We start from the raw sequence: 14,012 nt of genomic DNA, 5'->3' as shown, positions 1-14,012 counted from the left end.
ACCATAATTTACCTTAATTTTGTAATTGTGATGGTGAGATACAAAGGTGACCTATTAGAATTACAAGCATCACTAAAGCTAAAGGAACAAAGACCTGTTATGATTAAATCCAGACAAGCACAAGTAACTACAGTTATAGTGAGATGAGTACAGGTCCCACAACCCCCTGTAGCCTTTCAGATACTCGGGGCTTTGCTGTTGTAAATATTATATGAGTGTTTTGTGGTGCTGGAATGAGCTCACTTATATGTTCATTGTGTACCCCACGATGTGAAAGTGGGAAATGGGTCCGGAGGTGCCGTGTAAATACAACACATGCCGCTTTACACGGACTGTTTTTATTTTGAAGGTTCTGACCGGAAGGGCGCTGTGTGTGACTGACGCTGGTCCAGGCAGCGGCTTTCAGCTCAGAGAGAACTGCAGAGAAGATGGCGGCGCTACGAGTTGTGGTGCTATCGGGGAGCGGTAGAGCTCTCCTCAGCACGCCGAAAACTATCAAGACCCCAGTGGTAGGTCGACAGATGAGTATTGTTATTATCAGCCACTACAGATTGTGTTTATATCAAGATTTTGAGAAAGTTGTGCTGTGGGGTGTCCGGGCACCGAGCTAACGTTAGCCTGGGTGCTGTCAGCGGGTTGAGACAAGGTCACTCGTGTTCCCACATATATATGATGTCTCCAACGGCTGTGCTATAAACTCCTCGGGTATATTGTCATTCCTTAAACGTAGAGATTGCAATGGGGTCATTAAGTGCTAGAAAACCCGCTACAGATGTGTAAAGCTTAGTAGCTATCAGTACATGTAGTAAGCTAACCGTTTAGCTAAGGCAACTCATGATGCCGTGTCGACCACCCGGCATGAAAAAGGTTCACTCAAATCCATTTCTTCCCAAGTTAACGGTACAGAGATACTAATCTGTATGTCAGTGTGTGAGAGTGTGGTGTTTGTAATCGTTTCAGTCTTGATATGAGTCACATTTCGTTCATAGTTTTTACAAAACTTAAATGGCTAAAGTAGCAGGGATAATTAGCTTGCTAACAAGTTAGCATTTCAAGGACTGTAAGGACTTCCGGTGAAGAAAGCCATCCTTGGCCGGTCGATGCTGTACCCTTCATCTGATTGCTAATTGTCACCTGTGGGTGCGTTCAGGGACTGGTTTGAACTGTCTGTATTTCCCAGGTGTAAGTTTATTGACGCTAAATAGGTTGAGAAATCTTTTGAAGCTAAATGTCCTCATGTCATATGTAAAGGGACGTCATTTGTGACCTGGTTAAAAGATCAGGTATTAATAGAAACGTGCCAGCATGAGTGCATTGATTCCTGTTTGTCAAAGCTGTGAGGCTGTTTAAATTATACTAAAAACGACTTGTCCATAGCTAATGATATAACTAGTGGTAGGCCACTTTTTTTTTTAATTTTGCAAGTAACATTTAGTTTCACTGTGGTTTGATTAATTGATCATGATCACGTCATAGTATATGACATGTGTCTTAACTGCCAGGTCACTACGTACCCCAGCATAGGTGACTTTTTAACAGTATGTCATTTATCTGCTGGCACATATCACTTCACACCCGTCAAGTCCCAAGCATGTAAATATATGCCCCTCCTGAGCGAGGCATGCTTTCAGGCCGGAGATGGAGGATTGTGTGTGTTTATGAAGGTACGGTGATGCAGGGATGCATCATGTGACGCCTGCTGCCTGGTTATAGAAGCAGCTGAAGGACGCTTTCATAAGGACGCTCAGTGTGCTCGCGTTACGCACGGGCGTCTTGATGAAATGCACTTTGCAGATGGCATCCGTGCAGTAAAGCATTTAGAGAGGACGGAACAATTTCATTTCATTTTTTTGTCTTGTGTGGTAGTAATCAGAAAGTCTTTGGCCTTTAGACTGTTAATGGGGCAAAATGAGCAGTCTGAGGATGACATTTGGCTTCCAGAAACCGGGGATTTCATTTTTTTATGCATTTTATTAATTAAAATGTATAATTGAGAAATTACTTATTAAAAAATACACAGATGTATTCATTTACAAATTCATAGCATGTTTTTATGTAACCAAATATTCACCTTCAGTCCGTTTTTGCTGGCGTTTAGCCTTTCATAAACAACATTTTCACTGCTGCTTGCCGCCCACAGAAGGAGGCACCTAAAAACTCTGTCCATGCTGTTTCACACTGATTTTCATTTGGTGCAGCCCTGCTTCAATAATCGACACTGGGATGATTTTAGGTCATTAACTAACGGTACCTTGTTGTGCTCTTATTTCTCCGCAGGCCAACATGTCCTTCGCCAGCCTGCCGCGGAGCAAGAAGGTCGCCCTGACGACACTGGGCGTGGTCACAGCCGGTGGGGCGGGCCTCGCTCTGATGCTGCACCAGTCCGTTAAAGCCTCTGACCTGGAGCTCCACCCCCCCAGCTACCCCTGGAGCCATGCTGGACCCCTGTCGTCTCTGGACCACGCCAGGTGTGATATGCGCACACACACACACACACACACACACACACACTCTTTACAGTCAAACACATTCACTGAAATTTAAACCAGTGCTGAAAATTCTGCCTCCTCAGAGGACTTTTGCGTAGTTTCTAACACTCCCTACACTCTCTATCGCTCTATCTCTTCATCTGCATGTGGCTGTAACTCGCGGCTGTGTGCTACAACACGGCAGCAAAGGCAGGCAGAAGCAGCCTGCTGGCAGGCAAACATGGATGCAAACAATGCTGATTTAACACGTGTGAAATGACGGCTTATGAGGAAGAAAATGCGTTCAACGCGTTTGTTAGTGCTCAGGGATGCACGCGCAGCGCGTTTATACTGTTTTATCTGAACTTGATGTAAAGTCTGACTCGTTCTCTCCCTCCCCGCAGTGTTCGTCGTGGTTACCAGGTGTACAAGCAGGTGTGTGCAGCCTGCCACAGTATGGAGTACCTGGCCTTCAGAAACCTGGTGGGAGTGTCGCACACAGAGGCCGAGGCCAAGGCCATCGCTGAGGAGGTGAGCTGCTGTGTGTGTGTGTGTGTGTGTGTGTGTGTGTGTGTGTGTGTGTGTGTGTGTGTGTGTGTGTGTGTGTGTGTGTGTGTGTGTGTGTGTGTGTGTGTGTGTGTGTGTGTGTGTGTGTGTGTGTGTGTGTGTGAGAGAGAGAGAGAAAAAGAGCATGAGAATAGGGATCTAAATAAATAAATAATGATAATGAAATAAGAGTTGAGTCCATGGAGCAGTTTCAAATGGATCACATAACACTGTCTCAGTGCACACATTTTGAAAACAGTGTTGTTGTTTTTGGTTATTTTTATATTCAAACTCTACATTCTGCCAGTCGGGGGTCACCCGGCTGGGTCTGCTGTTATATTTGCTGGTTTTCGGGCCACATTTTAAAGGCGTCTGGTGTGTTGTGCTCAGGCTGAGATAGTGGACGGCCCTGATGAGAATGGAGAGATGTTCACCCGGCCGGGAAAGCTGTCAGACTACTTCCCAAAGCCCTACCCCAACACTGAGGCGGCCCGGGTCGCCAACAACGGAGCCCTGCCTCCAGACCTCAGCTACATCGTCAATGCCAGGTACTTCCTGAGAAACAGGACACCCCCACTCTTATGTCTTCAGTCTGCATGTCTTTGGTGTTCACGCTTTGCATCCCCGCCCCCCTCAGACATGGCGGAGAGGACTACGTGTTCAGCCTGCTGACGGGATACTGCGAGCCTCCAGCGGGAGTGACCGTGAGAGAGGGGCTGTACTACAACCCGTACTTCGCCGGCCAGGCCATCGGCATGGCCCCACCCATCTACAACGAGGTGCTGGAGTTCGACGACGGTCAGTAAAAACGCAGTGTGTTTAGGCTGCCGTCGGGCTGTTTGGATGAGCAGACTGTTCAGAACAGAGCTGCCACGTTACGTCTTCCCTGTTGGTTCCACATTAATGTGTGTGAGATGCACCAGAGACGGTCATGGCTGCCTGCGGAGGCTAAGCTGAAATCAGGTCCTCTGATGTCCGTGCAGACTGTCGTGTGGAACGGTACGCCACACTCTCGCTGGGATAAGCTGGTTTTTGTCATGGTTATGTGACGTTCAGTGGAGGCTGCTCTGCCTGGAAGGTGCTCCCAGCCAACATCAGACAGAAAAAACATCCCCGTTCAGTCTCTGAAGCAGGAAAAGACGAGTGTCACGAAGATATTATTTTGTTGTTGCTGTTCTTGGAAACTTTTGTTTGTTATGTTTGTGTGACTGTTTTACATTTAGGTGTGTTTCAACTCCAGATTTTAGTGATATTCAAGTGAAGCTCTGATACACTTTGCTGCAGTACTTTAGCTTTAAATTGTCAATACTGTGTGGAGTAGGATGCTTCAAGATTTAGTTTAGTTTAGTTTAGTTTATTCACATCATCCAGGAGATACAATTCATGATATATACAACAAGCATTTTTACACGGTCGGATGTGTGAAAAGGGTCACCCCAAGTAAGCTATTTAAAGCTTTTAATAGGGGGCCCGGTTTTCCATGAACATAGGATATTGGCCAGATATCCTTATAATATGGACAACATACAGATAGACACACAACAAACAATAGAAAATCTCAGCATTAAGGTTACATTGGATTTGATGCGAAGTACAGTAGCAATGTTAACCAAAAGTAATTAATAGATGCAATAAGGTACAGTTATTCATATAAATTATTAATCAGCACATTGAACATACTTTGCTAGGAGTTGAATTTTTAATTTTTTCTTGAAGATGGAGATGGAATGTGACATTTTTATTATTTCATCAAGCTCATTCCAAATCTGTGGTCCTCTGCACACAATGCTAAAACTTGTACATTTTAGTCTTCGTTTTTTCCCAGTGATTAGATTTTTATTCCTGGTGGTATAGGTGTGCCTAGGAACACAGATTGGGATGAGGTCACATAGTTTATTATTTAGTTTGTGGACAGTCTGGTACATTACACAAGCATTCTGAAAATAGTTGTACTCACTGAGCCTCAGAAGGTTATAGTGGTGGAAAATCTTTTTAGTGGGAGCGTTAAACTCAGACCATGTTAAGGCGCGTATGACTTTTTTTTGGAGTATCTCAAGCTTTTTTAAATGAGTTGGAAATGTGTTACACCATGTGATATTGCAGTATTGTAAATGAGGTTCAAACAAAGATTTGTACAAAATAAGAAGTGCAGAGAGTGGCAGATAGTGTCTCAACTTAAAGAACAGAGCAGCATATTTAGACAGTTTAGTTGTGAGATCATCAATATGTTTTTTAAAATTAAGGAAGTCATCAATGTGGATCCCCAGGAATTTTGTAGAGCCGACTCTTTCAATGTTTTGTTCGTTTATTTTTAGGCAAATTTGTTTAATGTCATTTTTTTTATGGGAGCGGAACAAAATGTAGTTTGTTTTATTGATATTTAGAGAGAGTTTGTTGCATTTAAACCATGTGTCTATTTTCACTAACTCACTGTTTATGATTTGTTCATAGAAGATTCACTAGAATACCTTGATTTTAAAGGTATTTAATACACTAGATTCACCAAAAACAGACTCCTTTCTGGCTTTGGTTTTTGCTGTGATCGATGTGGCCTCACTGACCACCCCCTCTGCGTCTGGGACGGTGTGGAACAGTTCTCTGTCCTGAAAATCCTTTGGCTAATGGCTGTTGTGTGTCTGCTGCCATAGGAACCCCTGCAACCATGAGCCAGGTCGCTAAAGACGTGTGTACTTTCTTGAGGTGGGCTGCCGAGCCGGAGCACGACCAACGCAAGCGCATGGGACTGAAGGTACAACACACGCGCGCGCGCACACACACACACACACACACACACACACACACACACACACACACACACACACACACACACACACACACACACACACACACACACACGCACACATGGGTGCTGCAGACTGCATCATACTGGGCGTCTTTTGAAATATGAAGCTCATATTGGAAAATCTGGAAAGATACACGTTTTTCAAATGTTATATGTTGTCACACAAGCAGCTGCACAACAGAATGTGAACAGACATTTGATGCCACTTTTCAGTATTTTAAAAAGAACGAGATGACTGATCCTTTTTTCGACTTGCTTCATGTTGTTTTCACTCTTAACAACCTCCACCTGCATCAAAAACACGAGCAGCCCGATAGTTTCATTTTGTGGAGGCGCTCCTCCACGACGGCGTGACCATCAGCAAAGCTGTTCTAGCGCTTTGATGTAACTCAATATTGCACAACACTAAGGTTTTTATTGTAGCGTACTTCGATATGAACAGCAGAGATACGGACAGGAAACATGGGCAGTAGGATGCAGGACTGGTAACAGCAGCCGACGCGTCCCTTGTTTCTGTATTGATGGAGTGTTTTTAAAGTGGTCTGAGCACACAGACGGGATGGAACAAGTGGAAACAGGCTGTAAACACGGAGCTTTTGTGGGATTAATCTTAACGTTCGGCTTTTCTCTGCAGATGCTGTTGGGCTCGGCCATCCTCATCCCTCTGCTCTACTACATGAAGAGACACAGGTGGTCCGTGCTGAAGAGCAGGAAGATCGCCTACAGGCCCCCCAAGTAAACGGAAACGAGCGCACCGCTGCCTGGGCTTGAAACCCACCGGAGAGGGCTGCGTTCAATGACCCCACAACGCTTACATCACGATGATCACATGGACACAGAGCAACTGACAAACACATGCCTTTCCAAGAGGGTTGGAGAAATAAGAGTATATATTGTGTTTATCGCTACAGAAAATGCCTTTTGTAGTCGTTGGCGTGGTAGAACTAATTGTTTGACAGGTTTTCCTCCATCTGGAATCTTGTGGTGCAAGTTTTAGTCAGAGAGTTGTGGCGTTCTTGAACGCACCCTCAACAAAGTTTCTGTTTTATCTGCATCAAATCTTGGCTGGTTGCAGATCACATCTCGACATCAGACATTTTGTCCCAATCGGCAGATTGATGGATCGTCCATCTTTGTAAGATACTCGATAACCACGCGAGCGCTGAGAAATGGTTGCCCTCGACGTTTGTAACATTCTGGGTGTGTGTAAATCCACCGTCCCCTGTCCTCTCCACAGAGCCACTCAGTGGATCAAATGCAGCCTCTGAACCTCAGTTTTACTGTACAAAATAAATTATCTTAAAGGAATCGTGTGTTGGTTTGTTTTGTTCAAGCAGCAGGAGATTTTACACACACACACGCACGCGCGCACACACACACACACACACACACACACACTTAAAATGCTGCCTTTCTGATCGTTTCTGTCCGACATGTAGAATCCACTCTCTGTCATGTAAATATTTAATAAACTGGTGAATGAACAAACTTTCTCATGAAGTCAGAATTTGTTGACTTTCAGGTTGGATCCTTTGAAAATGTGGGAAATTAACTGTACTTAAGTCACAAAACGACTTGTTTTAATTGTTTTGTACATCAATGACATTTGACACACACACAACCTTCATCCTTGTAACATGACAGCAACAAATTCAAGCAAATATAAAGATGCAAGCTGCTTTTAAGCTCAGCCTGGTTAAAACTAAGTGGAGAGTTATGCATCGTTAAATTAAAATGAGCTGCAGCACAAACTAGTTCTGACGTAGAGATGATTTGTCACTTAAAAAACTAAAAATAATTTTTTAACTGGCTTCACTGAGAAAATCTGCTTTTATTCTGTATTGGCACCCCTCTGCCACCAGAGGGAGCTAAAGTCTGTCTGAATTGGGCTTTACAGAGACCGTCGCTGGTATTCCCTTCAGTGGGTGTGTATTTACAGTATTAAAGAATGGAAACAGCCTCTCAGTGAAAGTGTGTGCGAAGGTGTGTATGTGTGTGTTGGTATCCAGATCAGAGAAGGACAGATGTCCTCTGTCGCAGTCCAGATGAACTCTGATCCTCGCTTCTTCACTGAGAGCGCTCTGCAGGGACTCGATGAGTTCCAGGCGCTGTGCGTACCATCGTAGTATCCTATTCCCCATAGATGAGATGGACGCTTTCCCTTCTTCTGGACTGACTCTGCTGCCACACCCACAAACCACTCTGTGTTGTCTCCAGACTCCACGTCCCAGCTGTGAGTCCCCGAGTCAAAGCCCTGAGAGCCCAGGACGATGTAATAACGGTCAAACCTCTCTGGGTTTTCAGGAACTTTCTGTCTCTGTCCTCGTCTCACACTGGTCAGATCTTCAGACAGGATGAGTTCTGGATGAGCAGAGTTTGGATCCAGAATCACAGGAGTGTAGGAGACCATCTCCTTCATCTTGTTCCAGATGTTGAAGGCCAGGTTGCCCAGGTGTTTGGCCACGTCGATCAGAGCTCCTGAGGGCAGCTGTGGATCATCCAGCAGGGGGCGCTGCTGGACTCTTTCCACTGCAGCCTTGTAGCTCTGCAGGAATGAGACGTCTTCAGCTCTCAGCTCCTCCTCTGTGGTTCTGACTGTGTCTGAAAGAGCTGCGATCTCTCTGCTCAGATCCTCCATCTTCTGCTTCATCATCTGACTCTTCTGCACCTCTTCCTCCCTCAGAGCGCTGATCCTGGCCTCCTCTTCCTCTTGTAGAAACTGATGAAGCTTCTTAAACTGCTCCTTAATCTGCCTCTCTGTGTGTCGGGCCTGGACCTTAATGTGTTCTGCTGTTTGATCACAGTTTCCTTTAACTTGTTCAAAGAGCTTCAGCTTCTCCTGTAAGGGCTTCAGGGAGTTCTTGAGCTCCTCTTTGTGATCCTGTGCAGCTTCATCGATGGGTCTGAATCTGTGCCCAGTGTGTATTTCTGAGTATAGACAGACGACACACACTGGCTGCTGATGGTCCAGACAGAAGAGCTTGAGTTTCTCAGAGTGCAGACTGCAGAGAGCCTCAGATCCTGCTGAAGAGCTCTGATCTCTCTTCGGTGAGAAGCCCTCACACAGGTTCTTTAATACCAGGTTGTGAGGTGGTTCACTCTTTGACGATCTTCTCTTACAAACTGGACACTCCTGTATTTGTTTCTGTGTCCACCACCTCTTCAAACAGTCTTTACAGAAGCTGTGGCTGCACGTTAGGACAACAGGGTCTTCAAAGATGTCATGGCAGACAGAGCAGACGAGGTCCTCCTTTGATCTGGACGACATTTTCTCTCAAGTGAGGCTGAAAACAGTCACTTGTAGCTCCGCAGCGACACTTACTTTCACTCTGAGTGGTGTTTTTTTTTGTAAAAGTCAGATTCAGCGTGTGGTGTTGGACCAGCTTGTAGATGCAGTATTTTGGCCGTCCCTCTTCCAGATGTCCTCTCTCAGGTGTTGTTGTTGGTTTGAGCTGAAGGTGAATCTTGTCCACTGTTGTTTTTGTCGATGCGTTAATGAGGAAGAATGACAAACTCTGCCTGGCATGTCTCAGGTGTGTCAGGTAAGGGGTGGAGCTTTAATGAGGTTTTCTAAATATTCTCTTCCCACAAAACATTTACAAATTCCCATGATGGAGTAATGCCAGTGCAACATGGTTCCATCACAAGTCTCTTCTTGCAGCCACAGTTTGTCCAAACAAAAAGTCACAGTAGTAGTTTTGTGAAGAAAGAGCGAGAGAGTTGAAAGCCATGTTGCTTTCACACCGTGCCAGTCACTGTGTTAAGCGAGCGTGGTTGCAAAGGATTGCCAGTTTTGGAAAATGACACAGATGGTCAGACGCAGGTGACCTAATTCTGACTTTGGAAATGTGTGTGGGGCTCGCAAGGTTGCCCAGAAGTCCTCCTCCTCCTCAGCCATGTCGGGATCCTGAGGAGTGACCAAACCATCAGAGGGAAGATCTCGTCTCTGCAGCACATTCAAAGTCTTCCCTTCACTGGATGTGCCTGGAAAACCTGCAGCCTAAGCATCCAGAGGCATCCTGCATGGACGCCCAAAGCTTCTCTGCTTTCATTATATTCCATTTTTTAGCTTTATCGACTTAGAATAAGTGATTCAGTACATCAGCTTCTTCAAATGAGATGAGCTGCTTCAAGTGCATGAGAGTTTTTTCTCCTCGTTTCATGGGCCATGTGCAGTCTGAACAGAGTTTCTGCTGTCCTGATGCCAACAGGGAGATCATCCCATCACTGTGGGGACAGGACAGCAGACCGTCTGGATTTTGTTGACATGTAGGTGGACCCTGTCTGAAGAGAGGGAGAAGCAAGTCGTTCTGCAGTGGCTGAAAATCAATATGTCCGGTGGTTGTGGACATTAAGAGGCAGATAAGTTTTCATTGATGCTGAGCTTACATCACTGTGATCCTAGTGGACCTTTTACTGGTGGGTTCAGGGGGAACAGCTGGCTCTCTTCACATCACTGTGAGGTTGCCAGGTTTGTTACCATCCTGCCCGTAAAAAGACCAAAACCTGCGCTCGCCACGACACGCTGCGCTCCTGCCGGAGATGCTGCAGAGACGTACTGGGTGGACAGATGAGCTGTCAAGAACACGTCTTCAACTCCCCCTAAAACCACAAAATGTTGTTTTTACAGTCGTGTTAATGTGCAGGTTAAAACCAGACACAACATGTTAAACAGTGAGCTTTAAAGGTGTGGTTGGTGTGTTTTTGAAGTCGAAATAACCACCTCGTTGCTCCACCTTTGTATTTAACAGACAGACGTCCATCAGCTGTGCAGCGTTTCAGCGGCCTTCCTGTCTGCCTGCAGTCGCCACATCCTTACATCCATCCTGCCTTTCACTGACACTTAAATAAACAAGTGTGCTGTTAGTTTAAAGCTCCTTCAGGCCTTCATTAGGAGCTAATCTGACTCTGAAAAGGTTTTCCTCCCTGCTGCTTCAACCTGCATTCAGACGCTACGAGCTTCATCTGCATCACAACGCACACAGATTAGGCTAATAGCATTAGCGGATCTCACAGGATCATTACTATTGCCATCATTATCGTCATTATTATTATTAGATTAAAATCCGCCGCAGACTTGCAGCAGGAGGACGGACGTCTTTCGAGTGTGGAAACTAAACTGATTTTCTACTTTGGTAATTCAGAAGAAAAGGGCGCAGTCATGCTTTGTGTTTGTGTGACACTGGTGACGGTTTTTAGAAAGGATCCTCATCCTAATCTCACACATACACTCATAGAGTGTGTCGCACGAGGGAAAACTCACTCACACACACACACACACACACACACACACACACACACACACACACACACACACACACACACACTATACATGCTCACACAAGCTGCAAAGTTTGCAAATACTCTCTTTTTTCAGAGTTGGAGCATTCGATTGTGGCTCTAAGTAAACTAAAAATTTAAATATGTTGTCCCTCATTTACACACACACACACACACACACACACACACACACACACACACACACACACACACACACACAGCAGATTAGCTGCTGTATGGAACCTCAGGGGATCTCATTCACATGGAAAACCACTTCTTAATTCTAATTGGTGGCCAGTGTAAATCCTCCACTCCCATTTAAACCAGCAGGTAGCAGTTTGTGTTCCTGCTGCTTCACACGTATCTTAACTTCATGCTCTCAGCTGGTTTTAGACCACAGCTCCACAGCGCAGGACCTTCACTGTCCACAAAGATTTTACTGAAAGAAAGCCGGTTTATGGAATTATTTTTTGTTTTGGTTGTCTGCTTTCAGGGCTGTTAACCGATCAGTTAGTGATCAATCATTATGCCGTCCATCATGGCTCCTGTGACGCAAGAAAGCAGGCCAGCGTTTTCCATCGAGTGGATTCTTGGTTTGGAGCTGGAGAGACCCGGAAACTGCCTGAAACTCCACCGACCCTGGGCAGGTGAGGAGCAAAAGTCTGCTTCTTATTGATGCATCAGCAGCTGTCTGAGTCTGGGGGTTTGTCAGTTCAGGTACAGCAAAATTATAATTACACACATTTTCACCTTTTAGTTTGATCTAAGTGTAAATGAGACGTGGCACCACCATGTCCCGTGCAGCGCTGTCACTGTACGTAAAGGTAAAATTGGTGGTGTGAAAATCTGCCTGACTTTTGAGTACACGGCTCCTCAGTTCAGTATTTTTATGCAGCTGCTGTATTTAGTCCATTTACTTGGATTCATTTTCAGTTTTTCCTTTGCCTGAAAACATCTCGATAACATTTTGGCTTTAAACAAACGGTAATAAGTTCCATCCCTCCTGTCGATCAGCACGCTGTTTCAGCTCTTTGGCAGCTTTTTGAAACAAATATTTATCAGGGAAAGTTAACTCTCTGAACAAACTCATCCAGTCTCTCACAGCTTCTAACTGATTGATCAGACTATTGTTTTGTTAAGCTAAATTAAACTTAACTGAAGCATAAATTAAACTAAACGTCAGTGTTTCATGCACATGAGGGATGCAGCAGTATCATTTTTAGTATACCGTCAATATAGCCTATGTAGGTTTTTAATATGTATTAACAGATGTAAAATCCATTGGGTCTAAGACGTATCATATAGCCTGATTTGATTGGACTGGAAAACTTCCTCCAGTTGGTAAAATGTTGTGAGAATAAACTGATTATTTGTCTTCTTCTGTTGTGTTTCCTGTGAATCCAGAGGTCGGAGCAGAGAAGGAGAACACAGGAAACAGTGTGCGTTCAAAACAACAACACTGTTATCAACAGCATCATCATCACCATCCTCAGCAGCAGAAGTCTCCCCGGCCGACATCAAACTGGTACATCGGGCGCAGGCCGCGCACTGCCTTCACCAACAGCCAGGTGATCAATCAGTCCGTCAATTAGCCATTCAGACAAACAGACCCTAAGAAAGCCGAGGACGTCCAACGAGCTTTGTCTTTGTCTGTGTGTGTGTGTGTGTGTGTGTGTGTGTGTGTGTGTGTGTGTGTGTGTGTGTGTGTGTGCAGGTGAATGTACTGGAGACAGTGTTTCAGGTGAACTGTTATCCAGGCATCCAGCTGAGGGAACAGCTGGCAGGGAGGCTCGACCTGGACGAGGACCGAATACAGGTTCAGACCGCACACTCTGACAATTCAACTCAATGTTCAGCTCAAGAAGATCACTGATGAAGATCACTGATGAAGATCACTGCTCGTAACACACTTGAGATACGTCTAGCTCACATTTAGGCCTAAAATGTCAGCTATTGCCAGCTCCACTGGTCCAGTTAACAAACGCTGATGACGCAGCAATAAAGGAGCATTCAAAAGCAAAATGGCATCATCGGCTAAACTGTAGATGCAGGTCTGTGTGTGGACTCGTAGGACACGACGACTTCATGAAGTTTAGACACCCAAACCACCTGCTTAGGTTTGGGAAAAGATCTCAGAGGGTGTTGTTTATTGAAATGGGTGCGAGCCTGCAGATGTAGACACTTCTCAAAGTGTCAGAAAGGAAAATGAAACGTTCCATCTTATATTTACCACACAGTCACTGCTATTCAGCTGAAGTCACAGGGTCTCTCTTTAACACTTAGAATAAGAAATACTCATAAACAGATCATTCTTAAAATGTTTCCTCATCATTTACCTCTTCTCTCACAGATCTGGTTCCAGAACCGGCGGGCCAAGCTGAGGCGCTCCCTCAGAGAAACTCGTCTGCAGCTGGTTCAGACAGCTGTGGCAGACCTCGGGGTCAGGCGCGAGGTCGTAGGTGAACAGGAAGCCGAGCAGGACGTGCGAGGTCACCTGGAGCTCGCCCAGCGGCTCGCCTCTTGCCTCCAGCTCGAGGTGGAGGAAGAGGAGGAGTGACACTGATGAACCTGTTTTGGCTGTTGACATGTAAATTTACCAGCCTTTGTCCTTCTTCTTTTCCTCCTTCCACGTCATGAAAAAACACCCGAACGGTCATTTTGTGCTTTTTGGATTTTTAGAGAAAAGAATCAGGTATCACAAAAACATGTTCCTCTATCAAATAAAATGAGGAAGCACACTGTGTGCTGCCGTGTAGAGGTCAGACTTTGTTATCTTGTTGTTGTTGTTTAATGCTCTGTAATATTCAGTTTTTCATATGTGAATAGGTTTCTGTTTTCTGAACTGTACAAAGTCTAATGAACACTAATTAACGTATTTGGATCTTGGATCTGTCACTTGCATGGCTTCACCATGC

General features: G+C 45.1%; 2 protein-coding genes and 1 pseudogene across 2 annotated transcripts; 2 read left to right on the top strand and 1 right to left on the bottom strand.

The window, feature by feature from the left end:
* The first annotated feature begins 397 nt into the window (after positions 1–397).
* Positions 398–7,125, top strand: cyc1 (cytochrome c-1). Its single transcript, XM_070959718.1, has 7 exons — positions 398–509; positions 2,278–2,468; positions 2,873–2,999; positions 3,405–3,562; positions 3,652–3,812; positions 5,663–5,763; positions 6,452–7,125. The coding sequence occupies exons 1-7, from the start codon at positions 429–431 to the stop codon at positions 6,554–6,556; spliced, it is 924 nt and encodes a 307-aa protein (XP_070815819.1). The 5' UTR covers positions 398–428; the 3' UTR covers positions 6,557–7,125.
* Positions 7,126–7,779: 654 nt separating this feature from the next.
* Positions 7,780–9,085, bottom strand: LOC139328903 (E3 ubiquitin-protein ligase TRIM35-like; annotated as a pseudogene).
* Positions 9,086–11,623: 2,538 nt separating this feature from the next.
* On the top strand, positions 11,624–13,654 carry LOC139351741 (homeobox expressed in ES cells 1-like). Its single transcript, XM_070993749.1, has 4 exons — positions 11,624–11,744; positions 12,502–12,665; positions 12,812–12,913; positions 13,448–13,654. The coding sequence occupies exons 1-4, from the start codon at positions 11,624–11,626 to the stop codon at positions 13,652–13,654; spliced, it is 594 nt and encodes a 197-aa protein (XP_070849850.1).
* Positions 13,655–14,012: the final 358 nt, after the last annotated feature.

Source organism: Chaetodon trifascialis, chromosome 3 (assembly GCF_039877785.1).
Source record: "Chaetodon trifascialis isolate fChaTrf1 chromosome 3, fChaTrf1.hap1, whole genome shotgun sequence".
NCBI classification, from domain to species: Eukaryota; Metazoa; Chordata; class Actinopteri; order Chaetodontiformes; family Chaetodontidae; genus Chaetodon; species Chaetodon trifascialis.
Note: the sequence above shows the minus strand (reverse complement) of the source record. Positions and strands in the feature narration are given on the sequence as shown.